The sequence below is a fragment of the Lonchura striata genome, chromosome 3 (genome assembly GCF_046129695.1).
Source record: "Lonchura striata isolate bLonStr1 chromosome 3, bLonStr1.mat, whole genome shotgun sequence".
NCBI classification, from domain to species: domain Eukaryota; kingdom Metazoa; phylum Chordata; class Aves; order Passeriformes; family Estrildidae; genus Lonchura; species Lonchura striata.
The window spans coordinates 79,392,271-79,420,098 of record NC_134605.1 but is presented as its reverse complement, the minus strand read 5'-3'; the positions used below and the strand labels follow the sequence as shown (position 1 = coordinate 79,420,098).

The following is a 27,828-nucleotide window of genomic DNA, read 5'->3' as shown; positions in this document are numbered from 1 at the left end:
TTTGTCCTTTCACTGCTGACTGGATTTTCATCTGTTTGACCTCCAGCAGCCGGCTGAAAGCCCTTCTCCAACCCGACAGCAGCTGTCCTCGGGTGAAAGACGTCGGTGGGACAGCGGGGACTGGGACGTGCACGGGCGCAGGACATTGCCTGGAGCTGGGAGAGCACCAAGGGCAGGCGGACAGCGAGCGAGCAGCGAGGCGCGGCGAGGCACAGCCGGCAGCCCGGGCGGCCGCCCCGAGCCCTCCTCGCCCACGCCCAGCAGATGCGGAGCACCTGCGGCGCCCGGCGGGCGGCCCGTGCCTGGCGGCGGGCGGGTCGCGGCCGGAGGCTGCGCGGGGCGGCGCGCAGGCTGCGCGGGGGCCCCGGCGGCTCGCCCGCTCCCCGCCCCGCCGCGCCGCTGCCCAGCCCTCCTCCCCGGCCGCAGCCGCCCCCTGCGCGGTGCGGCGGAGCGGCGCGCAGCCCCCGCGGGATGGCGGGGCTGTGGCTGTGGCTGTGGCTGTGGCTGTGCGCGGCGGCGGCGGCGGAGCTGCGGCTGACCCTGCTGCACACCAACGACGTGCACGGGCGGGTGGAGGCGCAGGGCGCGGGCCCGCGGCGCTGCGCGGCGGGAGCGCCGGGATGCTTCGGCGGCGTGGCGCGGAGAGCGGCGCGGGTGGCGGCGGAGCGGGCCGCGCACCGCAACGTGCTGCTGCTGGACGCCGGGGACCAGTACCAGGGCACCGTGTGGTTCTCCCGCTTCAAGGGCCGGGAGGCGGTCCACTTCATGAACCTCCTGCGCTACGATGCCATGGTAAGGCGGGCCGGGGGACGGCGAGAGGCCCGGTGGGGTCTTCCTCTCCCTCCCTCTCTCCCCTTGGGTGCTGGGTCTATTCCTGCCTTTGCTCGCCTATGCCGGTTTTTCTCATTGCCGCCTCCTTCAGTGCGTAACGTTGCCTCAGAAAAGGCTGTAGATAATGCTAAAATCGTGGCCAAAGGCAGGTGGGAGGCAGGCAAAGAGAAGGGAAGTGATTTGCTGGGTGATGGGCTCCCGGCCGAATTAAGTAGTGAGCTGGCAGCCCCACGGGCAGCCAGAAACTGGGAGATGATGGCAAGGCTACACGGAGTGTTGCAATGGAGCTCTCCTTGGCAGAAGCAGGGGCTGCACGGGCTCTGTTGGAGAGGGGTTGCAAAACAAGGAAATGACCCCAGGAAAAGCCGGGCGAAGAGCCTGGTCTGAGACAAAGGAGTTAACTCTGCCTGAGGTTCGCAGCCTGTCCCGCTTCGGTCCTGCGGGAGACCACAGGTGGCACAGGTTGACAGTGCTGCTTCCAAGGGTGGAGGTTTTTAGTTTCCATCAGTCCCATCCTGGTTGTGTCCAGTACCCTCAGAGCTGTGGTCATGACAGGTGTACAGGGGGCTGGGTATATGAGGGGCTGTGTACAAACAGCCCAGATATTACAACAGTGCCTTAGTAAGGAAGGTCTCCGAGACTGTGCTAATCGTGCACCTTTACTCTGCCTCTTTTGGTCGTGCAAGTGCTGAGAGGAAGTTGGAATTTGTGGCTGAGATTGGGGGATGTCACTCCATGTCCTTAAATCTTTTGTCTCAGAGCAGTGACTTATTTTGCTTGTGTACAACTCCGGAAAGGAGAGAGATTAAAGTCATGTTTGAGCATGACTGCTGTTGTGAGAGTGACTGGATCTTTATTTCATCCCAGCTGTCAGCTTAAGGGGAAAATCTTCTGGATGTATCACTTTCTTTGTCTTCATCTTTTTTGTTTTGTCTGGAAAGGACTGTGCTTTCCTTTCCAGGTAAAAGTGGCTTCAGGTGTGTATTCCCTCTGCCTCAGGACAGCTGTGGAAGGGAAAATCATGCCCCAGTGCACTTTCTTAGGCTAAGCACCAGACAGGTCTGTGAGGGATACTGCTCCCTGTTCACATGCCCTAGTGAACGGTTTTCTAACTGTGAAACTAACATTGAGGTCTTTCCTCCCAATGGTGATGGAGAGGAGTGTGTGCATTCAGGACTCCTCCTCACTGAGAGCTGGGGAGCACTATTTCTGCAGTGCAGGAAATAGCTTGAGGTGGTTTTTCCTACCTTTCTTCATAAGGCTTTCTGCTGTCTGTCATTTTTCAGTCTTGTGCTTGCTGGTATAACTGGTTCGTGGGCAGTCTGCGAGCCTGTACAGTGCCTGATTATATCACAAGAAGAAATTTTTTCAGGCAGTGTTGAAGTACTGTTCAGTTCTAGAGAAGTTATGTAGGAAGAACCCGGTTTTGGAGATAGCATGAGCTTTTTCATCAGAATAAGCTTTTAAAATAAACCTACCCCATACCAGATATCCAGAGGCTTGTGCCAGATATGAATGCCTTAGGCAAAGTAGTCAACCACTTGTTCTCTGTGGAGGTGCTGCTTATTACAATTTGAATAGAAGGTGACAGGACAGGTGTAAACGTTCTGTAGCTTCTCTGTCGTTCTCTGCTGTCAAAGAGTCTGAGGAAGAGATGCCGAGTGTCGGGCAGTGATGCAGCATCTGTTTCTATTCTGTCTGTGGACCGTGCAGTGGGGATGGTGGCTGGGTGCGGCACAGGGAGCAAGGTGAGAGCTGCACTGAGAGGGGTGAGCTGGTCTTTCTTTAAGTAAACTTTGGGAAGGCACAAGTAGGGGTGGGGATTACTGAAATGTTTAGAAGTGAGCTACAGGACTAGGATTACAAACAGGGAGCATGAATCACTAAAGTTGTTACAGGATGCGGGCAGGAACCATAGGAGGATTTATGACAGCCTGGAAACATTAGAGGTTTTCTCCACAAATAGGAGCAATTTTCTTTTTTAGGTTAACCTTTTTTCTCATTTATACCTGTTATCACCTCCAATATGTTTTTTCGTTTCATTACCTCCCAAAAATTATCATGGCACCAACCTTTTTTTCTGGTGTAATTAAGACTAAAGTTCAATATCCATTCCTCAAAGGCAGTAACTGGAGAGGTGATGGAAGTCTTCTAGCTTTACTTTTAAGTTTCACCCTTCTGTTAATTTGTATCCTGATTTTTGAAATATTTTTAGGACTTGCTGCTTGTAAAAAACAGGATTATATAATCACATGTTGTGTGCCTGAATATTTCTGTTTATTCTGCCTTGTGACTTACACTTATGCTGGCCAACAGATTCAGATTTGGTTAAGGGATATTGCACAGGTGCAGAGTCCCAGGGGCTCTGGGTGTAGGGGCAGTTAGGTAGAGAATACCAACCCAAAATAGTCCACATCTTCCTCCTCAGAGGAGGAGTAGTATCAAAAGAAAAACTGTCTTTTTAGCCACCAGTAATTTCTCATTAACAACTTAGTAACCATCTACACCATGGTAAAAGTTTTGATTAAAGCTACTGTCCTAATGGACATGGAATAATCCAAATGCCAGACAGTAGAGCCAAGAGAAACAATCTTTCCTAGCTGGTTGGTTGGGTTAAGACTTTGGGGGTTTTTGCCTCCAACAAGCTGGTGGCAGTTATATCCCATTCAAATTTGTAATTAATTTTCAACCTTTTTTTTTTTTTTTTTTTTTTTTTGATGTTGGGGTTTAATTGCATATTTAGGAGGAACAGAAGGCATATACACTAGCCAAAAGGAAAGAGCTTTGTACCCTTCTGATATACTCTACTAGTCCATAGGTATCTTTTCAGAACATCCAGACAGCATCAAGATTAATGTCTTTCTTCTGTTTATTAGTTTTTTCTTTTTTTACAGCAAATTAGATTGCAATTAGAATACAGATAGGAATAGAACATAGTTGGAGTGCACTGTGTCTTCCCAAGTCAGGACTTTTTCAAAGATAGCTCTTGATTCTTTAGGAAAAGTGCTGCAGCAGCACACAAACAATTTGGCTCCTTCCCAGGGGTGTGAGCAGTGTTCTCACCAGTGTCAGCAGGAGCAGCTGATTTCCAATGCAAGTTACTGCTGATACCCTGAAATTTTCACAGAGCTATGACTACCTGCCTGTGAGGATAAAAGGAGCCAGGAATCTTTGTCTGTCCCAAAAGGTAGACACTGCAAATCAATTGATTGAAATATTGAGCTCCCAAACCTGTGCTGGCTTCAGGGTCCTGCTTGGTTTGGAGCGTGATCAGGGTTAATACATCCATTTGAAGAATAAAAGCTGAAGTAAGCACAGCTGGGTGTGTGGGTTGTTTATGTAGAACAGAATGGTGCATAAGCCTTGTGAGACAATGAATGCAGCTTTACCCAGTTAATTTCAGTATAAAATTAAGAGCACACTTTTACCTGGAAGAGTTGGCCCATTGGCTTTGAGGCCTCTTATGGGCTTTGCTCCAGCTGCAACCTGAAACCTTGTATAAATTTGTTATTTACCAGGTTACACAATTACAGTGTTTCTGTGGACACATCTTTTCCTTGCCTAACACTTAAATATGCTACAAAGTCCTTGTGTTTATGGTGTTTCTGCAAAATGCCACCTATGGAGGTTTTGCTGGCTTATCACCAAACTTGCAGGCACAGGCTTGTGGCAACTTAGGCTGAGCATGAAAAAGGGGCAGGTAGGAGAAATTTCCTTCAAGGTAAGTCCCTTTCCATCTGCTTAACTGACCTGGAAAAACCAAACATCCTCATCTGGGTGATATTGCCTTGCTAATCAATAAATAGGACTTCTCGATTTGTGTGTCATGACACCTTACTGTGTTAAGTGCACACCCACTTTGGATTGGCTCTGGGGGTTCTCCCTAACTGATAAACATTACATCTTCTTGCAAGTAATGATATTGATGGTGGATATGACATTTTCTTTTTGCATGTTAAAGTACAGAAAAGCCTTTAATGCAACACAAGTATGTTTTCAAAACTAGACCAAGCACAAAGCTCTTAAAATGCACTTTTTATTTAAAGAAAATGCTAAGTATCAATGACAATATTTGTTCAGTATTTAAATAATGTATTTTCCATACACAAAATATATGTTTTCCTTTGTGGTTATTAATCCTGTTTTTTAGAGCTACAGGATCTAAAATGAATGGATTTTGATCTGGTGCACGGTCACAAACAGGTTTTGGATTTTTAAATTTTTATCATGTATCTGTATCACATCATCTGTATTCCACATCTGTAGCTACGTAAGAGAGTCTGAAAAACAAAAATCTATATCTAAAAAGAAAAATAACCCAACCACTTCTGTGTTCATGAGAAACAGCAATGTGTTGGTTTAGACAACTTAGGGTTTTCTTTCATAGAACATAGACTTTGTTTTCTCAAACATAACGTATATAACTTACGAGACTATTTACACTGAATATTTGAGGTAGGTTCTCATATTTTCTTCTTGCTTTTCACAGGCTTTAGGTAACCATGAGTTTGATGAACGTGTGAGTGGATTGTTGGATCCTCTTCTTAAAAATGCAAATTTTACAGTCCTGAGTGCAAATATTAAAGGGAAAACTCCATTAGGAAATGAAATGATGAAATATGTTCATCCTTTTAAAATAGTTCATTTTGACTCTGAAGCAGTTGGAATTGTTGGCTACACTACAATGGAAACTTCTTTTCTTTCACAGCCAGGTATGTTTTCTTTAGTATGTAAGTTTATGTCCTTTGTTACTATTTTATTTTCTACTTTTTTAAATCCAAAGACAAATGTTTTCAGCTGAAAAGTGGGAAGTATGTTGTTTTATCAGTATTTACTTTTATTACGCAACTTTGCCTGATTTTTAACTTTAAAAAGGCTTGCTGACATAAAACCCTCTTTCATAAAGACCTGGACCATATCTAAGAATATCAGAAAGTGAGATTGCAGGAGAGCTCAGGGACTGTTTGGATTTTTGTTCATGCGTGGGTTTTTAAAGTTATATTCCATGATATTTTAATAATTATTTATTCATTTAAATGAAAGTTAAAACATGAATGCAACTTGTCTCTAGCATGAAGCATGACATTTCTCTGTGTGTTGAAATTTTGTTCTTGGATACCTCTATGCCCAAAAACAAGAAGAGGTTCATACTTGTTTTGAAGCAAAAGTTGCCCAAGATGTTTTTAGCCTCTCAAAATATTTGCAAAAATTTGACTACAGAAGGAACACCCATTCAGCTTTTACCATAATTGCTTCATTCATGGGTAAAATTAGAATGGGTGAGGAAAAAGGCTTCTCAATTTCTGACTATTTTTTCCAGTGTTTCAGGCGGTTTGGTTTGATGAGAGTTTTGTTTGGGTTTGGTTTTTTAGTAAAATAAAATGGTCTACTGGAATGAGAAACACATTTAAATCAGCTGTAGGAGATATGAGTCACTGCCTGCTCAGAGTTCAGCCTACACGTAACAAAAACAGAGTTTCTTCCCTGGGTTTTGCAGTTAGGGATTCACTACTTTGAAACTTTCATATTGAAAAGGAACTTCACATTATTATTTCTCTTTCTATTGCTTAGTAATACAGAAATAGTACATTGTTTTTCTGAAAAAAAGGAATATTCAATACTTTGAGGAAGCATTAGAATATAAAACTATTCCTTCTGTGATTTTTAATTCCAATGCTGTATGTTTAACCTGTCAAGAAATGGACATCTGAGGTCTGAATAGACTTATTGATCTCACTTCTATTTTTTAGTGATGTGGTTTTGGGTTCCTGTCTTTTTGTCCCCCGGCAAAAGAAGAAAATGGATCTGGTTTTTGTGTAGGCAATAGAATTTTACCTGTGCCTGAGGGCATGAGGGTGGATATCATCAGACGTCATGCTAGGTTTGAATAATGACAGTCAATGTTGTGCTCCATTAGGGATTAATAAAATCTGCTGCTGCTCTTCTTCCAAACACCTGTGTTGGGGCAGCAAGATCATCAAAGTAACCATCTTGCAAATAAATACACTAGGTGAAAATCCAGATAGTGCTAGAATGATTCTATGAAGCATTTGAATACATTTCCAATAATATTCAGACATCATGGCCAATGCTGAGATTGGTATGCTGATTGGTATGCTGAGACATTGTAAGAGACCACAGCTAGATAAAAAAACAGTGTTAAAAGGGAAGTCTTGTTAGCTCCATAGATGGAGCTGAAGCATCCCTAAAGAAGTATATCCCACAGTGTAACTGAGCAAAAAGCAGAGGAAATTCTAACAGCAACATTTATAGTGATCAGAGTTTTTATAGTTTTCTGCTTTGTCTTCTTGGTGTGTGGAGGAACATTTAGAAGCTTTGAAAATGTGAACTCAGGACACATTAATATAACTCGGTGACTATATATTGCCCACGACCTAGCAATCCTTCTGACTGGTAAAATCATAGCAGACATGGGTCAGTGGCTAAATAATTATCAATCTAGTTTCTTATGTTCAATTAATAAGGGACCTTTCTAATTTTAAATTAATCACCTTGCATATCTCTACACATTTCTTCTAGATGATTCTGTTTGCTCTGCCTCTGTGTGTTTTGGCATGCTCTATGCTCTTAGGGCATTCTCAAGGCAAACAGGAAATTTGAAAATGCTGAAATGTGAATTCCTACATTACTGCCTTCTGTGAAAGTATTTTTTGAATGTGATTTCTTCTAATGTTAAATTTCTATAACTTCCACCCAGCTATGAAATTATAACTTGTACTTTTCATAATCTGCTTAAAAAAAGGTTATCAAAATACTATAACGGAGTATAAAGTCCTTAAATCTGTGTTTGCATTGGGAGAGACCAGTTAATCTCTGCTGAAGATACTGTTAATGCCACTGTTTGGAAACCATAGGGATGGGAAACACATATATAGACTACAGCTAATTGTCAGTTTTTCTGGAGTTCTCTGTTTTGCTATGTACAACTATCTCAGCTGAGTGCCCAGCAGGTTTTTCCATGTCCTGAAAGAGTAGCTCATAACTTGGCACATAGACACAGTTACTTGCTAGCATTTGATGGTTCCAGCCCACTTCCTTTAGTTCTGTAATGTTGTTTGGTCCACTGTATTTTTGTATACGGTGTAAACACAAACCTACTTACTGTGTAACCCTACAGACAGCAAAGTATTTACTAAAACTATCAACTTGGCAGAGTTTACAGAAACAGAATTTTAAATTGCATTTATTCCACTATATTCTGGCTATTTTACATACTTTTAACAGGCAGAGGGTTCTTCTCCCTTGTTCAGATGTAACAGTTTGGCGTTTTTTTCTGAAACTCTATCTCATGTAAAAAGAGAAGAGGATGCCAAATCCGTTTAATACCTTGAAAGAGAAGTGAAATATTGAGCAATAATTTAGTCAGATTTGATTCAGATTGTTTTGAAAAATGCTAGATGAATGCTAAGCAGTATACTGCTTTTTGGCTTGTTTCTTAGAGAATTGAACACTCTAATTGCTCTTACAGTCCCCCACTGTATAATTTTCAAACCTGCTGGCCTATTTCATGTCAACTACATCACATACTCCGATGACTAGGATGCAAATGCCATGGCTAGGCCATGGAGAAGGGGTGAAAGAAGCCCCTGCAGCCCCAAGCAGAATTCCCTTTCTGAAGGCAAGGCAGACAACAGATCAGTGGGTGAGTGGATTAGAAGTGGGATGATCTACCTGAGCTCTGGTGTCTGCTTGTCCTGATATAACAGTCAGGAAAGGGATGGGCTTACCTGCACAGGATGAGCCTTTTTTTTCCCTCATTATGAAAGTGGGTTGGTTTGTTTTGATACCTTTCCTCTACAACAACCTGAAAGAAGGGTGTAGCAAGGTGGGGAACAGTGTCCTTCTCCTAAGAAACAAGTGACAGGTCAAGAGGAAATGCCCTCAAATTTTTTCCAGAGGAGGTTTACATTGGATTTTTAGGAAAAAAAAAAAAAGTTATTCTTGGAAAGGGTTGTCTAGCACTGGGACAGACTGCTCAGGGAAGTGCTGGAGTCACCAACCAGTCTACATCCCTGGAGGTGTAGATGTGGCGCTTACGGACACAGTTTAGTGGTGGACTTGGCAGTGCTGGGTTAATGGTTGGACTTTATGACCTTAGAGGCATTTTCCAGCCCAAAGGATTCTATGATTCTGTGGGTTGAAGACTAATAAAAATGTGTCTTCAATGTACAGTACATTTATAGGCTGCAGTGGTGTAGAGGGATGGTGCTGACAGAGCTGGTGCTGATGGGGAGATTTTTTTTTTGTCATCAAAGTTTTTTGTCATCATACTGGCCATGGGAGAAGTTAGCACACTGGCACCTGCATGATGGCACAGCTCGTCAGTGGCTCATTCCTGCTCTTTGTTTCAAGAGCTCAACTCTCTTTGCAGAACTGGTCCCCACACCAGTGAGTGCAGCTGGTCCACGGTGGAGGGAGGAGTATGTGCAGAGCCTGTGCTCAGGGATCAGTTCTTGCACTTCCCTTTCTGCCAGCAGCTCTGCATCAGGCCCAGCTGCTGCCAAATGCAAGGGTGTGCAAAGAGGGGCTGAAGTCAGTGGTTTCCTTCAGCTTGGAGAAGAAGGCTAAGAGGGAACCAAATATAGTCTTCCACTGGTGTAAGGGAATTTTTTAGAGAAGAGAGGGACAGACACTTCCCAGAGGGGAAGAGAAAGGACAGGAAACAATGAGCACAAGCAGTAACAAAGGAAATTATGGTGGGACTTAAGGAAAAAATTTTTCATGGTAAGCATGGTTAAGCTGGTAAACATGTTGCCTAGAGTGACTGGAATTTCAGCCAGCTCAGATTAGACCCTGAGCATCCTCATTTGTCTTTCTGTTTGTCCCTGCTTTGAGTTGGTTTTAGACTACATGGCTCCTGGAGGTCTCTTCCAACCTCAATTAACTTTTGACTCTTTGATTTTGAGAAGAGGTCCACAGGAAGAAAATGTGGGGATGCAGTGCACAATTCACTCTGCAATGTGCAGTACAAAGATTGCCTCGGGCACTAACAGAACTATTGAATGGGTGTGGTGCTGAACCAATTTATGTTGTAACCCTCTTTTATCTCTTCCATTGTAGCAGCTTCCTCCGCATTTCCCGAAACATTTTGCAGTGGATTGTGAATTCGTTTCACTCCTCCCTTTGTTATGAAATAATACAAGTCTTTTTTTCTTTAAACGCATATTTCAAAATGACTTGATCAAAAAATTCTGTAGGAAGGAGAGAAATTAGGTAGAGGGGGAATTGATAGAAAAGTCACTTGGTTGTCTTCACCAGGAAGTCTAAGTTTACAGTTGGTTGAACCTGTCCTTAAACTCTATTCTTAAAACTTTATCAGGGAAATTATCCTCTTACATAGGAAGTCCTTTTGTGCAACCCAAACCACTGTGCCCAGGATAAAAACGCCTGTTATTCTAGTGATCATGTCGATTTCCAAACATCCTTGTCCGGAAAAGGTTTCTCCTTTCCGTTCCTTATGCAGTTGTTTCAGGGTGGTAGTTCAGACGTGTGCTGTGCTGCATTGGTATTACTGAGAGTGATTCACATTAGGTGAGATTATTTGTATGAAAAGGCAATTCAGATTTTAATGGAGGACTTTGAAGAAGCTGCTGTTTAAAGCCTTGAGGAGGGGGGGATAAAGGAAAGAACAAGATAAGGGTGCAGTAAAAAGGGAGATTTAACTTGGGAAGAAGATGGATGATCTTAAAGAAATACAGTTGGGGAAGAAAAAAGCCTTTGTAATAGAATAAAACTTTATATGCAAACACTGGCACATTTAATTTCCTTTCTCTAGTTAAATAATAAAAGCCATTCAATTTTTGATCCTACTGAATCTTTTGATGCCACTGAATCTTTTTACAGAGTTATAACTTTTATTAGTCTAGGCAAGTACATACAGAAGTTTGCAGAACATGCATTACATACATTGTTGCAGAAAATGTTGTATTAGTCTAAGCACACAGGTGCTCCTGAGAGGCTGAAAAACATCAGCTCAGATCAAGAGCTTGAACCAGCTAAGGATATTTGAAAGGCACTGCCATTCAAAGTCCTTTTAATTATACAGGCTAATATCTGATGTCAACTACTTTATTTCAAACTAGCAATTAAGGTACTTTGTAAGTAAATTCTTTTCATTTATTTTCTTTTTTAAGGGCATGATGTAACCTTTGAAGATGAAATCGAAGCATTACAACTGCAAGTGAATAAACTTACTGCTATGGGAGTGAACAAAATAATTGCACTAGGACATTCTGGTTTTACTGTGGATAAAAATATTGCTCAAAAAGTGAAAGGAGTGGATGTTGTGATTGGAGGACATACAAACACATTTCTCTATACAGGTATTTTACTTCTTACTAAAATGTTTTTTCTAAAGCTAAGCTGAAACTCTTTGTCTTTAAACTCAGAGAACTTTCACCAATGTAGTTTACTGCTGGCTGCACCCAGCCAGGTTCATAGCTGGTACATGTCCATAACTTCCATGGAAGAAACCAATCAAAAACAGCCTGTGCACACCAAGTACCACAACCCACTGAGAGCTTCCATAATGCTCTGGATGTTCAAGGTGACCTGTGCAAAGTGGGGAAGAAGAATAAAGGTAGTAATACTGGTAAATTACTGCTAAACCTACTGTACTTCTTTTAAGTTCACATCTGTAAAAGACTAAATTAGTGGTCTACTTTTAAACATGTATGTGACTTAACCAGAAAAAGCATTCATAGAAGACTTCAAAACTGCTACTAGTGTTGATTTTCTCTGTAATGTGCTTCTACATTCATAGGTCTTCATTTAGTCTGCCATTAAAATACTTTCCCCAAGTTTCATCTGGCTTTTTTCAATCCCTCTTTTAATCTCTGACTTTATTCTTCTTTTCTGTAGAGGCAGATGTCATTCCATAGATAAACATTGCTGATCTGTTTTCTCCTGCAGTAATGCTACCTTAGGCAACACCTAGCATCAGCAGCTTACCTAGTGATGTTACCTTCCCGGAGTGTAAGGACACAAGTAAAAGAGAGGCTGTTTTTTTCTGTTTAATTGAATTTTAAAAATTCTTTAAATTTACCAGAAACTTTAATAACTGGTTGAGACTATAATGGGAACTAACTGTATTTTTTAGAAAAGCTTCCTGTGTGCCCTAGTCACAGGGATTACATTATGTACCCTACCATAGGAACTTGACCACTTAATAGGTTTGCACTGTCTGTCATTCTCTCCTCTCCTCTCCCTATTCATCTCCTCTCTGTTTCTGATGCCTTCTTTGTCTTATCCTCTCATGCTTTTTTTGTCTTATCTCTCACCTTTTGTTATCTCACTTGTTAAAAAGAAAAAATTGCATGCCTCAGTTACACTTGAACAGATCAGAATATCTCTTGAATTTGGCTCCAGGGAATAACTTCGATTACTAATCTGGAGGCACAAAGCATTTAGACACCTACCTACAAGTCAGAGTTCACAAATGCTTTGCATGGGGGTGCAGCACAGAAGTAGCCAAACTGGAACAACAGGATGGACCATCCCAATACCATGTGTCTAAGAGTGACCAAGGGGGATGGTTGAGGGGACTGGATGCGCCTGTGGAGACATTTTACTCAGATCTGCTCATGTTTTTCACCAGCTTGCAGCTCAGGGACTCCCCAAGCCAGAAATGATATCTTGATATTTACTTCTCCATCTCCTCTTGACTGCCTTCAGCTTCCACAACAGCCTATAGCAGGGCCTTCCAACACTGACCTGCACAAGCCACAGAGACCTTGGTCTTGTCTTGGGGTGCAGCCTGCAATTTTACTGAATTATTTTTGAAATGGGAAAAAAAAAAAAAAGGATGGATTCCATATCCAAAGTGTGCATTAATTGTGGATTTACACAGTGGAATCCATATTATCTTGCAGTCTTGTTGGCCAGTGCCTATAGGGAGTTCGTGCCTCATCATGGTAGCCACAGTAGCCAAAATACCTTTTTGGGTGTGATCCAAAGAGGTGCCACACGTCACAAGTTGGAATCATGATGTGAAGTGCTGCAGGAGCCGAGACATCTGTGCTCATATCCTGTCTAGATCTGCAGGAGTTGGCAAGCACAGCTCTAGTCACCCCAGAGAGTACCCTGCTGTCAGACTCTGTCAAGCTGCTCCACCCCTCCCCATTTGAAGCTGTCCAAGGTTCACAAGGTCAGAGAGAGCACACTGCAGAGACTCTGTAGCCTTCAGGTTAAAAATCTCAACTGGGAATGACTTCTGGTCCCTTTTCCAAGGGCTCTGCTGTTTTGATAAAACAAAACTGTCTTACTTTTTTTATTAATACTGGCAAGATGAGAAAAATAAGGAAGTAATGTCTGGGGGAGATACACCAAAACTATCTATTTAGTCAAAAATATGATTTTTGACAGAATGTGGTCTGAGCATATAATTTTTATCCCAAATGCAGTGAAACACATGCTCACCCATTCAGGAGATCATGAGTGCATTTGTGAACCATGCCCTGCTCAGTCAAAACCACCAGTCAACATTCCCAGAGAAACAGCCACGTCTGTGGAGATGATTTTACTGCAGAGTAAAACATCTGATTGGAAACATCTTTTTGCATGTCTCTATGCATATATAAAGCTTATAAGCCCTCATTTAAATCAAGAGGTGTAATCAATAACTGGCAGTAGAATCTGGGAGAATGTTCCAGCTCAGTCTAAGTGGAGATGTATGAGCTGTTCAGCCTGTTCTGTCACAGAGGTTTAGAGACATACTGCCCATGAAGACATCTACACAGAGAAATCTTAATGTAAGGGCTTCATCCTGGACTAGTCCAACCTGTCTCTAAGATATTTGCCAATCTCCAGTTTATCCACAGGTTATAAGGCAAATATTGTCCTGACTTGTTCAGGTGTTCATTTGGTTTGTAGAACTGATTCAAACAGCAGTGGTACTTTTGGGTTGGAGCAGTTTAATTCCTGGTTTTCATCAGAACTGATATTCTGAAAAGGTAGTGTGTTGGCTAAAACAGGGTAAGAAATAGGAAAGTGTTCTATGTTCTTCAGTCACCCAGTATGAGTATCGGAACTCAAAATGTCTCTCAGACATTTTTAGAGGTTCCAGGCCTTGGTCAGAAGTATTTCAGACCCTGGCAGACAGCTGGAAACAGCTGTGATTTTGAGTTTGAGCCATGGAATGAGTTACCAACTTTGGAGGTGGAACAAGCAGTCACAAAAGGTTAGATAGTATAGTAAAAGTAGTTACAAAGTAGAGGGGAAATTTTTTTAGTATTGTACAGGGGGGTTTTAACACTTGTACAGGGGGGTTTTTACTTTGTACATGGGGGTCAGAAGTTCTAAGATGGAGGAAAGTGGGCTGATCCTGTTCTTCCTCCTTCTTTTTCCTTGCCTCCATGTTCTTGGTGATGTTGGCACTCACAGATTGGTTTAGAGTAGAAAAGCACTTTGTAATATTGGTATTGGGGGAAAACTGTAAACATGTAATACGTAATATATCATATAAAAGATAGCAGCAGCCCTGGGTAGAGAGGGAGAAGAAGAAGACAGCAGATAGAGAGGATGTCAGGGTGTGTGTGCCTCTACCCAGGCCGCTGACCAAGCAGCCGCAGCCCGAGAAGACAATCTTTTAGATAAATAACAATAAACTGCCTTGAGACCGAACAACAAGAGACTGCGGAGTTTTTCTTTGGAAGCACGGGTTGGAGGAGGAATTTCACCACCAAATGGGACTCCAGAATAAGGCCGGGGTTCTCACATATGAGTTTGTGCATTTGTAATTAAGCAGCATCTCATGCCTTGACTGAGCATGAATTCTAGTGCTGTGTTTGTTGGGGTAAGATGCACTGAATAGTCTTTGCATTTCAGAAGGAACACATGTATCTTACAAGGGAAAGATATCATAGTGCTAATTAATCCTGCAAGGAAGTATCAGAATCAGTATTTTGTTAGGAAACAAGAAATGAGTAAGACTCTGGACAAGCTCTCAACTACACACAGCTGATATAAACTAAAATAATGCCTAGAAAGAATAACTTTCTAATGCCCTGTTTGTTTGAGAACTAAAGATAGACAAGAAATCAAAACTTATTCCTTTTTCAGTTCAGAAAACCCCAAATTTATTGTGTGCGTAAATCCTGGAGAGTCCTCATTAGCTACAGGATTTCTTAAATTCTTCCCCAAATAAATGAATATTTAAGTGGCACTCCAAGGAACCAACTCTGTTGGCCTGGTTGAAAGTAGAAAATCTAGTTCTGTCGTAAGTTTGGTTCAGTTTGTGGTTTGTTGCAGCTCTTCTCCCTGGAGAAATAGGAGGGATTAGAGAGGAATAGGAATTGTATTGGAGTTCTAGAAGGAACATTTATCATGCTGCTTATCCTAGGATTTAATATTGAGTAAACAACTGTAAATTGAAGGAAAGAAGTTGTTCCGTGAGCAGTGGAAGTGAAGAGGTTGCTTTCCTCTGGATTCATGTCCTCATACTCCCCCATGTCCCTGCTTTGCCAGCAGCCCAGTGGTTACAGACACATGGATGGGAAATGCCACTAGTTTTGGGACAGGAGTAAGGAGCAGGCTCTGAGGGAGCTCTGTCACACAGCACATGAGGGCTCTTGGAGGTAGCCAGCCTTGGTCTGACAGTGGGGCAGAAATAATGACAGGAATAACAGCAGGGAGAAATACAGCTCAGATAATGCTGTCAATAATCAGATAACGTCAAGGAGACACAGGGAAGCCTGGTACCCTTGAGTCAAGAGCTGTGCTGTGCAGTTCCAGTTTTCTTTGTCACTTTCTGCCCCTGTGTGGTTCCTGTGCTAACCTCTGCCAACTGAGCTATCTCTTTTTCCTGCCAGTGCCTTGCCTTAATCTGTTTCCAAATCCTCTCCCTAGTCATCTTTCAGACTTTGCAGGTTGATAGGAATTTTAAATCCATGACCACACAACTTTAATGCTAATGAAGGTTGTTTTTGCAGAGAATTTGCAGGCTGTTTGAAATTTTGGAGGCTGTTTGGTATAGTGAAAAAAAAAAAAATCATCTGGCTCTATGTACAAATTCACAGAACTGTTTGTAGGTATTCTATCTGCTTATTAACAGTAAAATGCATTAGACTTTTCAGACCAAGAAGTCTGATCTATGTTTTACTACGATACTTATTTTCTGTCTGATGCATAATAATGTAGTACAAAGGCTTGACAGTAAACTTTTCATCCAGTGGCTGGTATGTTTGCATTACTGAGGGGTTTAGATTGCAATAATTGGAATGAAAAGTTGCTTTGTTGCTGTTGTAATGTGATGTCATGGCAGAGTGTTCTGTCATAACTTTAAAAAACACTGTGGCAGTTATTTGAGTTCGTGTCCAGAAAACAACATTGTCTCTTATGAGATAACTGAGCAATCAAATGTCTGCTTGTTGTCCAATACAGCCATGGCTGTTTCTATCCTATCTGGGTTTCTTAAGGCTGAGAAATGTTTGAAATGTCACTGTAGTAATTCCTTGAAGGTAACATGAGCTGAAGACCTGCTTTTAATGCTTGTTCTGTGCAGGCACCCCACCCTCTACTGAAGTGCCAGCTGGCCCATACCCATTCATGGTTGACTCAGATGACGGGAGGAAGGTGCCAGTAGTACAAGCTTATGCTTATGGAAAATATCTTGGTTATTTAAATGTTACATTTGACAAGAAAGGGAATGTAGTCGAAGCAGTTGGAAACCCCATTCTGCTGGACAGCAGCATTCCTGAAGGTATGTGGACTAGGCATTTGAGTTTCCCTGCAGCACTCTGCTACAATTCAAGTCTTGTCATGTTAAATACAATGTCTGAGTAAGAATTTAGCTTATTCACAGTTCTGTGTAGGGTTCAGCCTGTGTAACAGTTGAATATGCATGCATTCAGAGTATGTTTTTATCTATTTAAAATCCCTGAAAGTCCTTTTGTAAGAGTTCAGGTGATACAATACCTTACCACTTTGTGGAACCTGTTTTAACTAGTCCTGCAATTGTGATTTAAAAGAGTATGAGGACTAATTTACAGTTTTGCCAGAGGCTGGGTTCTTCAAGCAGAGTTTAGAGCAATATAGGAAAGTGGAAATGTTCCAGGAAAAACTTGAAGTACCCTGTCAACTGCTCTGCCAATGTTCAAATACAATATACAAACCCATGAGTTTTTGTTTGCAGTGCTAACTGCGTTCAACATTTTAACTCTGAAACATTTAAAGAAGTGAGAGGAGGAGAATCTTTCTGTCACTTTTTCTTTGTAACTCCATCTGAGCTCTATTGGTTTTGTTGTTTTTTTGGTTTTTTTTTTTGTCAGGTCTGCAATTACCCAGGGCTGATTTTCTAATCTGTTTCTTCTCCAGTGTTTGCAATATGAAGTTCTGAGCTTTTATCTGACTTTCTAGATTCTACCTGAGTATTTGTAAAACAAATCCTGCAAAAATTATTTGTTCAGATATTGTGCTATTCTCAGTGACCTATTAATGCAGTGAGATTATGTAATGAAACTTTATATTCTCCCTCTGAAGTCAGTAAAACTTAAAATTCAGATACACTGGTGGTATAATTTTATAAATGTTCTTGCTGACAAGTGTGAGCAAATTGATTAAAACTAGTAGCTGATAAAAAATAGTAACATCTGTCTGCATATACAAGTAACTTTGTTTCTGAAATAATTAAATTTTCACCCAAGAGACAGATGTGCATAGAGAATTAGTTTCTATAAAGGATTTATTCCTTGACATTGATATTTAAGCTATTTTTCCTTTTAGCACATTAAAGGGAGCAAATTACAAACAGCAAAAAAAAAAAAGGCATCAGATCAATCTCACTTGTATTTTTAAAATTCTCTCATCTGTCAAGGTAGGTATTAGAAATCTCTCTGCCAGAGTTTAGAATAGGACTGGGCAAAAGTACAGAGGAGGTAATCTTGCTGTGGCACAGGACTGGCTTATTTCCTTGATTGTCCTATCTTCTCCCCTTATGGGCTTTTTTTGAAGCAAATATAGTTGCCACGTTGCTTGAGAATCTTTTAGGGGAAGTGTAGCCTTTTAGAATCTTGAACACCTTTTTCTTCTCCTAAGGTTTGTATTCACTGAAGTGTCATTAATATGAGATATGTATGATGCTTTTTCTACATTTTTATATTACTTTACAGACAAACACATCAAGGAAGAAGTGGAAAAATGGAGAGAAAACTTGGGGAATTATTCTGAAGAGATTGGAAAAACTAGTGTTTACCTGAATGGTACAAGCGAAGCATGCCGTTTCCAAGAATGTAACATGGGAAATTTGCTTTGTGATGCTGTGGTAAGATGTTTCCACCACTACAGGTGGCAATTACATCTAAGGGTTACTCCAGAGCTATCCAGATCCAAGCTGTCAGCACATGGGCTCTGTGCCTGCTTTTCAACACTGTAATATGCAGTGTATCCCTAGAAAGACCTGGCAGAAGCAAGGCTATAAGGAATGCTGCTGTAGAAGTAAGCAGCAGCTTGTTCTTTGTGCATAGCCTCATAGAGAGCACGGCTTTCTCACAGAAGGCTTTGAGGCTGCACTTTCAAGGGACATGGCAGTCTGATCTAAGAGCCCAGCAAGGAGGAGAGCTCAGCTCCCCTGCCCCTGTCCTGCTACTGGCCCCTGCTCACAGCACTCACCCTCTGTCCTCTCATTACTCACTGGGCTTTGCTGCCACTTCAGTGCACTGGCACAGAAAACAAAACTGCTGACAAGAATTGTCCCCCTGAAGAGCCCTAAAGCTGCCAGCTGAAGCAAGGAGTGGGTGGGAAAGGCCATGAGCCCAGCTGGGCACAGAACACCCCAGCCCAGAAGCAGCCACCAGCCCCTGCTGTGCTCTGACAGGCACTACTGGGCTTTAGCAGCCATGTAACTCCACTTCCTGTTTCACTGCCCTGCAGCAGCACCATTTCATTTAAGTGTTTCACAGAAAAACATTCACTAATGTTTTTCTGTTTCCCAAAAATTTACTTTTCCATAAAGGGAAAGTTAATAAACATGAATGTTCAGTTAGGTATGTCCCCAAAGCTATTTATCTAGTCCATAGTATTGCTCTTATTGTAGTCCTCAAAATAATTCTCTAGTTCATGAGCTAATTTTCAAATCAGATTAATGTTTGGGAATTCTGCATACAATTCTCCTAAAATTGGAGCATCTTACTTTTGCTTTTTTTTTTTTTTGTGCTAGACTTTTATTTGCAAAAATGTGAACAAATACTTTGGCACTTTTCAAGCTTAAAGAAAGTAACCCTGTAATCTTTCGGAAGTCTGTAGATTTTCTTGCAATACATTTATTCTTAGGGGGGGTCAAATTCTATTTTAGTTCAATCAGTGTCCCTAGACAATCACTTGCAGTCATCTGCAGATACATATATTTCTTTTTGTATTGCCTTACCAGTTCTCTACTTGCTTTCCTGTCTGCTGACATGTGGTTAGAGTTGTAAAGGGAAAAAAATATACCTGCCTATTCCACTAGCTTTAATATTTAGAGTTGTCCTGAGAAATTGAGAGATTGAGAATTACAGAAGACTGAATGTTTGTGCTGAGTCAAAACAGAGGTTCAATTAGTTCAGTGATGCATCTCAACCAGTAATCCAAAATATTAGAATAAAGAGGCTGACAGGCCTAGATGGCATTTTACAAAGGACTTTAAAGGGGCTCAGAGGTGAAAAGACTGAAATTTGTAACAGCACTGTGTGAGCTCCTCTTTTAAGCTGCCTCGGCTCAGGACTGGGAAGTTGCAATCCTTTGATTATGAATTACAAACCTAAGCATGGATCTGGCCTCAGGGCATAACTTTGACTAAGCTGGAGGCACAAAGCATTTACAGAGCTGCAAGTCAGAGGTCACAAACAGGGCACATAGGGGTGCAGCAGAGAAGTGACCCACCTGGAACACATGACAGGATCATTCATCCCAAAGTTTTGTCTCCAAGAATGACAGGCTGGGGATGGTAGGGGATGAGCATAGTCCTGGAGAAGCCTGTGGAGCTGCTGTGCTCAGATCTGCCCGTGTTTCCCACCAGCTTGCAGCTCAGGCATTCCCAAGGTAGAAGTGGTCTCTTGACATTTACTGGCTCAACTGGAACATGTGGGGAGAGCAAGAAACAACAAAAGGGAGGGAGAGAGGGAGAAGGGGAGGGAGACAAGAAGGGGACTAGCTCCTGCAGAGCAGCTCCACCGCTTTGCCTGCCTCCAACCTTCCAGCAGCCAGTGGCAGGGTGTTCCACTGTGGACCAGCACATCCTGCAGAGACCTTGCTCTTGTCAGTGTGTAGCCTGCTGCTGCCCACTGCCTGCATAACTGCTGGGGGTCAAGTTGGTCCTTGCTCTGGAACACTTGCTCCCCATCCACCATCACACCACTCATAATTTTATGGCCTTCTTGAATATTTCCTTCTATTATCATCTGTTTAACAGGTCAGACAGTCCAAGTCTACATCCTCATTCTACATTCAGAAGTTTTCTGTGTCTTTGGCCATCCTCATCACCCCTCTCTGAATCTTTTGGGTCTTTTTATCATTCTTGAAATGAGAAAAAATTACAAATTCCTACCCTTCTTAATTTTATAGGTTTTTGTCATGTGCTTCCTCTACTTCTCTCTGTAAGACTGAAGAGTTATGACCATAATCATTCCTATGTGGAAACCAGTCCATCCTATTATCTTAGTTAATTCAGCTTTTCCCATCCCACTCAGTTATTTCTGAGGATTAATACTGGAGGCTTATCATCCTGAGGCAACTGAGCAAATATCTGGTCTCCATTCTCTTTACTGTTAAGGATGTCACAAGCAAATATTATCCTGTCCTTGCATTTTGTCAAGAGCCTCACTACTGAACTGCTGGAGACACATTGCTGTGCCTGTTTCCTGTTTTTCCACTGTTCTACACCTCTCTAGTTACCCAAGATCCTTCTAAATATTAAAAACCAACCACAGAGAAGCTGAAAAAACTTAATTCCCTGCAAAATTATTAATACATGCTTTCCCGAGGAGATTTTAATGAACAACAGTATTTAAGGTCCTCTTCACTTCTAAGTTCCCCAAATATGCTTGAATCATTTGTCTTTATCACAGTCATTGAAATAAATAAAAAAAAAATCACTTTTCTTTTATTCAGCTAGCCTGCCTTGGCCATGCCAAGACACACAGATTAGAGCAGAGCCCAAGAATTCGTTACAGTAAAGGGCAAATATTTTTCATGTTAAGAATTTTAAAAAGCAAAATACTCCTTTGGGTTTTTAGTAACTTAGTATTTTACAACAGGGCTGAAGATAATGTCAAAAAAATTCAAAACCTGTCTGTTTTTTTTCAGTCTCAGATTGTATTTGGTGTAAATTTCCAGAGCCTATAATAAGTGCAGAAAAAATCTGTTTAAACATTTTCCTTTGGTAGCTTTATGAGAATGTTGGGCATCCGGATAAAAGGACGTGGAACCACGTTTCAATGTGCATCCTGAATGGAGGTGGGATACGGTCACCCATTGATGAGCAGAGCACTAATGGTAGGTAAAGTTACCAGCTGAATGGCAACTTCATCAGAAAGAAGGAATCAAGTTATGTCAGCCTGAACACAGTGTTAGGTATGGGCTTGGTTTGATGGGGTTTGCACAGTGTTTAGATGCGATTTCAAACTTTCTCAAGTGGTTGTCCATCATTTGAGCACAACTACACTCGGGCTGACATTGACAGAAGTCTCTAGCATTGTTTGTACACAATGCTTTTTACAATTTCCCTCTCTCCTTGCTGCCTTGGAACAAAGAAAGGTCTCCTGCTGTACAAGGTCATCTGGACACTGTGAGCCTTCTGTAGTCTGCTGTAGAGTAAGTAAATTCTGTGGTTTCTGAATGCTAAGGTCTTAGTTTTTATTTTCCTGATACCACATAAATGCAACATGAAAACAAACAGCTTTCTCAGTTTAGCTAAGTCTTTCTGTAAGACTGTGTGAGTAAATCTTAACTGGAAAAAATGCCTGACAGTATGAATTGATGTGTTTCTTTATCTTAGATTGCTGGTTTGTCATGTATTTTAGTAGCTCTGTTCTAATAGCAACACATGCAGTTACATCACACTCAGATTTATTGGTTTTGATATTTGCTGGATAATAAAAGATGCAGGTTCTTTGGGACAAAATATGTGAATCTCACCCTTACCAGCCCTCAGTTTCTTAAACTGTATTTGCCACGTTCCTTGTCAAAAACTTGATGTTAAACAATCCTAAAATAATTCTGTAAACAACAGGAAAAAGAAACTAAAAAAATCCAACAACAACCAAAAACTCCAAACCAAGAAGTGAACAAAGTCTCTTTCCCCCAGGTAGCATCACTGTAGAAGATCTGCTGTCTGTTCTACCATTTGGCGGTCGTTTTGATATGGTGACATTAAAAGGCTCCACACTGAAAGAAGCTTTTGAGCACAGTGTGAGGAGATACGGAAAAGGAAGTGGAGAGCTGCTGCAGGTTGGAGGTATATTTTCTTCTTTCCTCTTCTCAGTTTTCCAAAACAGCCATCCCTCCTGTTGGCCTTTTTACATCTGGAAGCCTTTTTTTAAGACTGGAATGTCAATCTGGCCATAGATCCTTGCCCTGTGCCTCACATGCCAGCCAGCAGCCACTGTTTATCTTATGTGTGTTTAATTGAGCCACTGCAGCACACAGCCCATCGCTGTTCCCTTCAGCAGAGACAGTTTTCTTGAGCTTCCCAAACCCATAATGGCACCAGTTTAACACTGCAATTAACTAGGGGAAAATATAATTTAGTATAGCTGTAACACAGAAATAGCTGCAACAAACTCCAGTTTTCAGTTCCTAACTGGCAGCCTACCTGTGATCAATTTCAGTTTATCAAAATAATTTTGTGCAATTCTCTAATGATTTATGACAGTTTTAGAGTTTGTCCAGTTTGCTATGGAATTGCTCCAGTGAATTTCTAAATATTTTATGGATTAACTGTTAATATAAAAAAATCTACTCATATCTTTAATTGCAGCTGCCTATGTGTTTATCCAGATGCGTATTAGGCTACAGTCATGTTTATTCCTGGTCTCTCTGTGATTTAGTGCAGATTTTAGTGTTTAGTTATCAGAAGAGCTAAACTTCAAGGGCAGGGGCTGATACATTCCCTCTTTCCAAGCCTCTAATGCCATACGCCCTGAAAATGTGATCCCTCACACACCACAGACACAACCAGTGTCTCACACTTTCACCATTAAGTTCCCATATTCTTAGGTACCTCTAATGTAAAACAGGAACAAGCTCTCCTTGCTGCCTCTTCACAGAAAAAGAAGAAAACCAGTAGCTCTGGAAAGGGTTCAGGAAAATGCAGAGCAGGAAGAGCGCCAGGTTTGGAAGAGCTTCAGTGTTTTGAATGACCTTTAGTGGCTTCCTCATCTGTAGATTCTTGGCAGGGCTGCTCTGGGGCCTGGCTCTGCCCTGGCCTTGATCAAGGAAGGTTCACAATGAGAAATGTTGCTTCTCCTACAGCGAGGAGACACTGCAGTGTACAGCCTGGTCTGGCTTTCCTTTTTCAGGACAGTGCCTATTATCCAGAATAGCTACCGAGTTAGGCTGGCTTTAAAAAAAGTAATTTCAGCCAACAGGGCAGGGAAATGAGACAGCATGTGACTACAGAAATAAGGGAAGGTATTTTTATCTTGCAGTATTCCAATCCCATGACCAGTAATTTCCTTTTGTGGAGTAGTGATGAGACCAGAGATCAGATAAGTAAATAAGGTGTGACAGTGCTTCGGCAATTCTTATTTCTCTTGAATGTTCTTGCATCGAAGTTGAGCAAGTGTGCAAAGAACACAGGGCATTAACTGTAATTCAGAACAATACAACCCTCGGCCACAGAAAGCAATGCAAAGAACCAGCTGAAGATGAGGAAGAATGCTGGTTCTGGCCCTGTGTGTTCGCCATGCCCTGCACTAAGTGGCATTCCAATGTGTATTTTTGTAGGCATCCACGTGGTCTATGATCTCTCCAGAGACCCAGGAAGCAGAGTTGTCAGCTTAGAAGTGCTTTGCACAGCGTGCCGAGTCCCAGCCTATGTCCCACTCCAGATGGATGAAATATACAATGTGACTCTGCCATCCTACATGTTATTTGGAGGAGATGGCTACAGTATGCTGAAAGACAAAAATCTGGGATACAGTAAAGGTAAGGGGGATACAGTCCAGGTAAGTATGGGCACTAACAGAGTAGCAGGCAAACAACTCCCAAAAATTAAAAGATGTTTTTACAGTCCAAACCTCAGACTTTTTGCCTATACTCAATCAAATTTGCTTCTACCCTGACAGCTCTGGCTTGCTAGATTTAGTTGTAGGCAGCAACTACATTCTTTTTCAGTTAAAACCACAAAAGTTTCAAGGAGAAACATCTTCACCAATTCAGCACTGCTCAGAGAGCAGTCCTGAGGTTGTGGTAAACCAGAAAAGAAGCAAAGAACATGAAGAGTACATATTATACAAGTGCCTTGCACTTATACTCATTACCGAACAATGCATCAGTAGGAAAGATGCTGTTTTCTATAGACCTTAAATTTCCACTGTATAGAAGGATTTAGAAAGACAAAATCTTCACCTCCACTGTTAAACGACATGCAGCTCAGGCAAACAACACAGGGTGAAGGGAAAGATGCCAACCTGCTCAAAGGGAATGAGCCTGCCCAGCCAAAACCAGGGACCCCCAGGAGCTCTGCAGGCAGGAGAACGCAGGGTGCCACAGTCACCACACCACAGAGGTCGAAGAGAGGTGTTTTGTAATGCTGGTTTAAGGTCCTCTAAAGCTGCATGCAAGGTGTTAGAATGTCTGTATTTGTCCAATTGTTATCATCCATCCTTCAGGATGACAGGAAACTTGAAAAAAATTTGAGATTAAAATCCATTATTTCTGAAAACACAAAAGGGGTGTAGTGCTGTACTAAAAAAAATGTCTCATAGGAGCCAATCTACATTTTTGCAGAACTTTAATTTTGTATGTTCTGCTTGTTCATGGTGAAAGCATGCTTTTACCTCAAAAATTTTACTTTTGGACCTTTGTTACAGGCTATTTTTTTTTGTTTCTACAGGTAAACTTTAAATTTAAAGTTGATTCTCACAGGTACAACTGGCGTTTCAAATCAAGTTCAGCAAAACTTGATTTAAAACATCAGCCCTACTTGTGAGACTGAGAAAGATCATTAGGAATAGTGAAAGGGAAAGGGAAAGAACCTGTAAGATTCTGGTAAAGTCTTTCAGTACAACAGAAGGGTAAAACTGTAATTGTTCTTAAGATGGAGGGTTACCCTTTAGTATTTTAAGAGTTTGGATGAGAAGGGGCTCATTGCATGGTTGGCAGCAGTGACTGAAAAGGGCCTCCCGTTGTAGAAAATCCATGTAATACCTTGTGCTTGTGTGCACACAAGCAATGCCAAGACTAGAAACTTCTCCTAAAAAAAGTAAATTTGAAAAAGTGTAAGTGATAGCTTTGCCAGGTCTACAGCTCTATACACCAAACAGGTGGGAGACTATCTCAATTTCACTAGAAAATACCATTGTAACAAATTCAAAACAAGCCAGACAAAACAAAACCAATTTGTTTGTTTTTAAAATAAAAGTTGCTGCCAAGAATTCTGGCTACAAACCCCCACAGGTGATATGTGCTGATTCAGAATGGCAAACCATAGAAAACAATTTGATTCTTGAGCTAAAACTGAAATTTAGGCAAGTTCTTACATTTTGGTTAAGAGCTTGAGATGCAGAGAATGCTTTTTTGTTTCTTTAGGTGAACCTGATGTTGAGGTTGTTTCCCGCTACCTCCAGAGAATGAAGAGAGTTTACCCAGCAGTTGAAGGTCGAATAAAATTTTCTTCTGGAAGTCTTATTGAAGCAAGTCTCACCCTGATATCTGTATTGTTCACTGTAACATTCTTGCACACTTGATTTTTTGTTTGAAGGAATACAGGAGGAGAGATGATAGTGAGGAAGCTGTAAGAGACCCGTTCTCTCCTGTTACACCTTACAATGAATGAGCAGTGAGGCTGCTGCACGTCAGCAGTGAGCAGCCCCCTGCCTTGTCTTTAACCTGGTGGTGCCACTGGAGCACTGTGTGCAGGGCAAGGCGGCACAACCCATGACTTCTCTTGGTCACAATCAGCAGGTACCTGAAATTGAGGTCTCAAAAGCAAAGTTCCAGCAAATACTTACTGCTCAATCATAGAACAGAGACAGACTGAAACAGAGTATTGTAAATTGTCAAATTCTTTTAGCTGCTTTAGACAGTGAGATAAGAACCTGATTCCAGACGTAAACAAGCTTCAAGAAATGGATTTATTATAGATGTATATTCCTTTCTCTGATCTACACTCAGGGTTAAGGTATTCAATATAATATCTCTACTTTGCTTTTAGTTATGTTTATCATACCTACATGAATGCCTGAAAGAGCTGGATTAAACTTGGTGCCATTAAAATAATGAGGTCTATTTAATATGCAGTTTTAAAAAGTTTTACTACTGAAAAATAAATATCACACTTTTATTTTCCATTAATAAAGGATGCAATGAAAGCTTGACTTGATTTTGACCAATTTTAACAAATTGAGTATTCTTCACTCTTAAATATGACAAATTTGGGGACTGTATCTAGAATGATAACACAATCTTTGACTGTATTTCATATAAGTATACTCAATTCTAGACCTCTTCCAAAGAACAAAGCACAGGACTGCTGCCTGTTACTCTGTATTAGCAACATTCCAAGAAAATGTCAGATACAGGTATTGACTCTTGCAGCACTTTTGGCATCCTTTGGAAATAGTCAGGTAATGGGGCTTTTTACAGCATAACCTGGCTTTATGATAACTGTGATTATACCTCTTCTATGGGAAGGCTGTGTTTAAAAAAATAGTTGTAAGAGACAGGCTAATAAGTATGAAATCATATTAAATGCCAAATGTACATTGCTGATGCTTTATCAATAAATTATTGTTTATAAATGAGGGCAAAAATATAATTATTTTTCTAAGATTACTGGGAATTTTGACATCAACATGTTTGGGTTGTTTAATGCTGTTTCAAAATGATTGTTTTGAATAAACCTGCTATGTTTCCCTGGAAAGCTCACTACACTCTTTCAACACTGAAGATACTTGCCTCTTCCTTTCATTGAACCTGTAGATTTCAAGAAGGTGCATTAAGATAAACATTCAGGATGCTGAAATTTAAAGACCCCATTCATTTCCACATCCATTCAAGGGCTGCTCCTGAAAGGCTCTGGACTACACAGCTGGATTAGGTAAGGGATGTAGAACAGGGATTAGGTAAGGATGTAGAAACGACAACTGACCTTGTCACACTGTGAGTTATATGCCCTGGCATTGATGATTTGTCACTTCTACTCCCCAAGTTGTTAATTTACAGAATGGTCCTCTCTCATCAATATCACACCAGTAACAGAGAAGGCAGTGACAGACAGGGCTGTGCCTGCACTCTGATTCTGAGAGTTGCAACAACTGCTTTGGCAGAGGCAGAAAGGAGAGAAATAACACTTTTACCTTCCTTTGACAAACAGAAAGGAAAGGTCTGCAACAGTAATAGAGACAAATTACACTGACAAAGGACAGCAATGCTGCATTAGATTGGTTTGTTTGTAAAAAAGGAGAAAACAGGTGTTTGAAAAGAAAAATTAAGGAATGCCTATTAAAGCAACTCTGTACTGTTCCGCAAGTAAAACTTGTTATAAACCCACAAATAAAAGTCCTTTTCAAAATGTCTTCTATAAAGGCTGGGCCAACAAATAAAGACTTAGAAAAATCTTCCACACATTTTTATATGAATGATTTTTATAAAATGCTGTGAACAGACTCACAGCCTCTTTTCTAAGCCTGTAAAGAGGATGTCAGGAAGAAACCACAAAGCCAGATAAGAAACTGCAAAAAAAATTTTTTTCACATCCATTATTATATTTTAAGAGGGCTTTAGATTTGAAGGTCAGATGTTAAAAAGACTGAATTACAAATGTCATTTTCCATGCTCACAGAA

General features: G+C 41.2%; 1 protein-coding gene across 1 annotated transcript; it reads left to right on the top strand.

Moving 5' to 3' along the window:
* Positions 1-465: 465 nt before the first annotated feature.
* Positions 466-26,786, top strand: NT5E (5'-nucleotidase ecto). The gene is made up of 9 exons (XM_077782312.1): positions 466-792; positions 5,321-5,543; positions 10,986-11,174; positions 16,352-16,549; positions 17,958-18,109; positions 21,207-21,319; positions 22,131-22,276; positions 23,767-23,967; positions 25,573-26,786. The coding sequence occupies exons 1-9, from the start codon at positions 472-474 to the stop codon at positions 25,728-25,730; spliced, it is 1,701 nt and encodes a 566-aa protein (XP_077638438.1). The 5' UTR covers positions 466-471; the 3' UTR covers positions 25,731-26,786.
* Positions 26,787-27,828: the final 1,042 nt, after the last annotated feature.

What these genes read in the sequence shown, in the direction of transcription:
- NT5E (XM_077782312.1), top strand. Translation starts at nt 472, where the DNA reads ATGGCGGGGCTGTGGCTGTGGCTGTGGCTGTGGCTGTGCGCGGCGGCG. An exon ending in TTCTTTTCTTTCACAGCCAG is followed by an intron (nt 5,544 to 10,985) that starts GTATGTTTTCTT and finishes TTCTTTTTTAAG; the next exon opens with GGCATGATGTAACCTTTGAA. An exon ending in GAGCAGAGCACTAATGGTAG is followed by an intron (nt 21,320 to 22,130) that starts GTAAAGTTACCA and finishes TCCCCCAGGTAG; the next exon opens with CATCACTGTAGAAGATCTGC.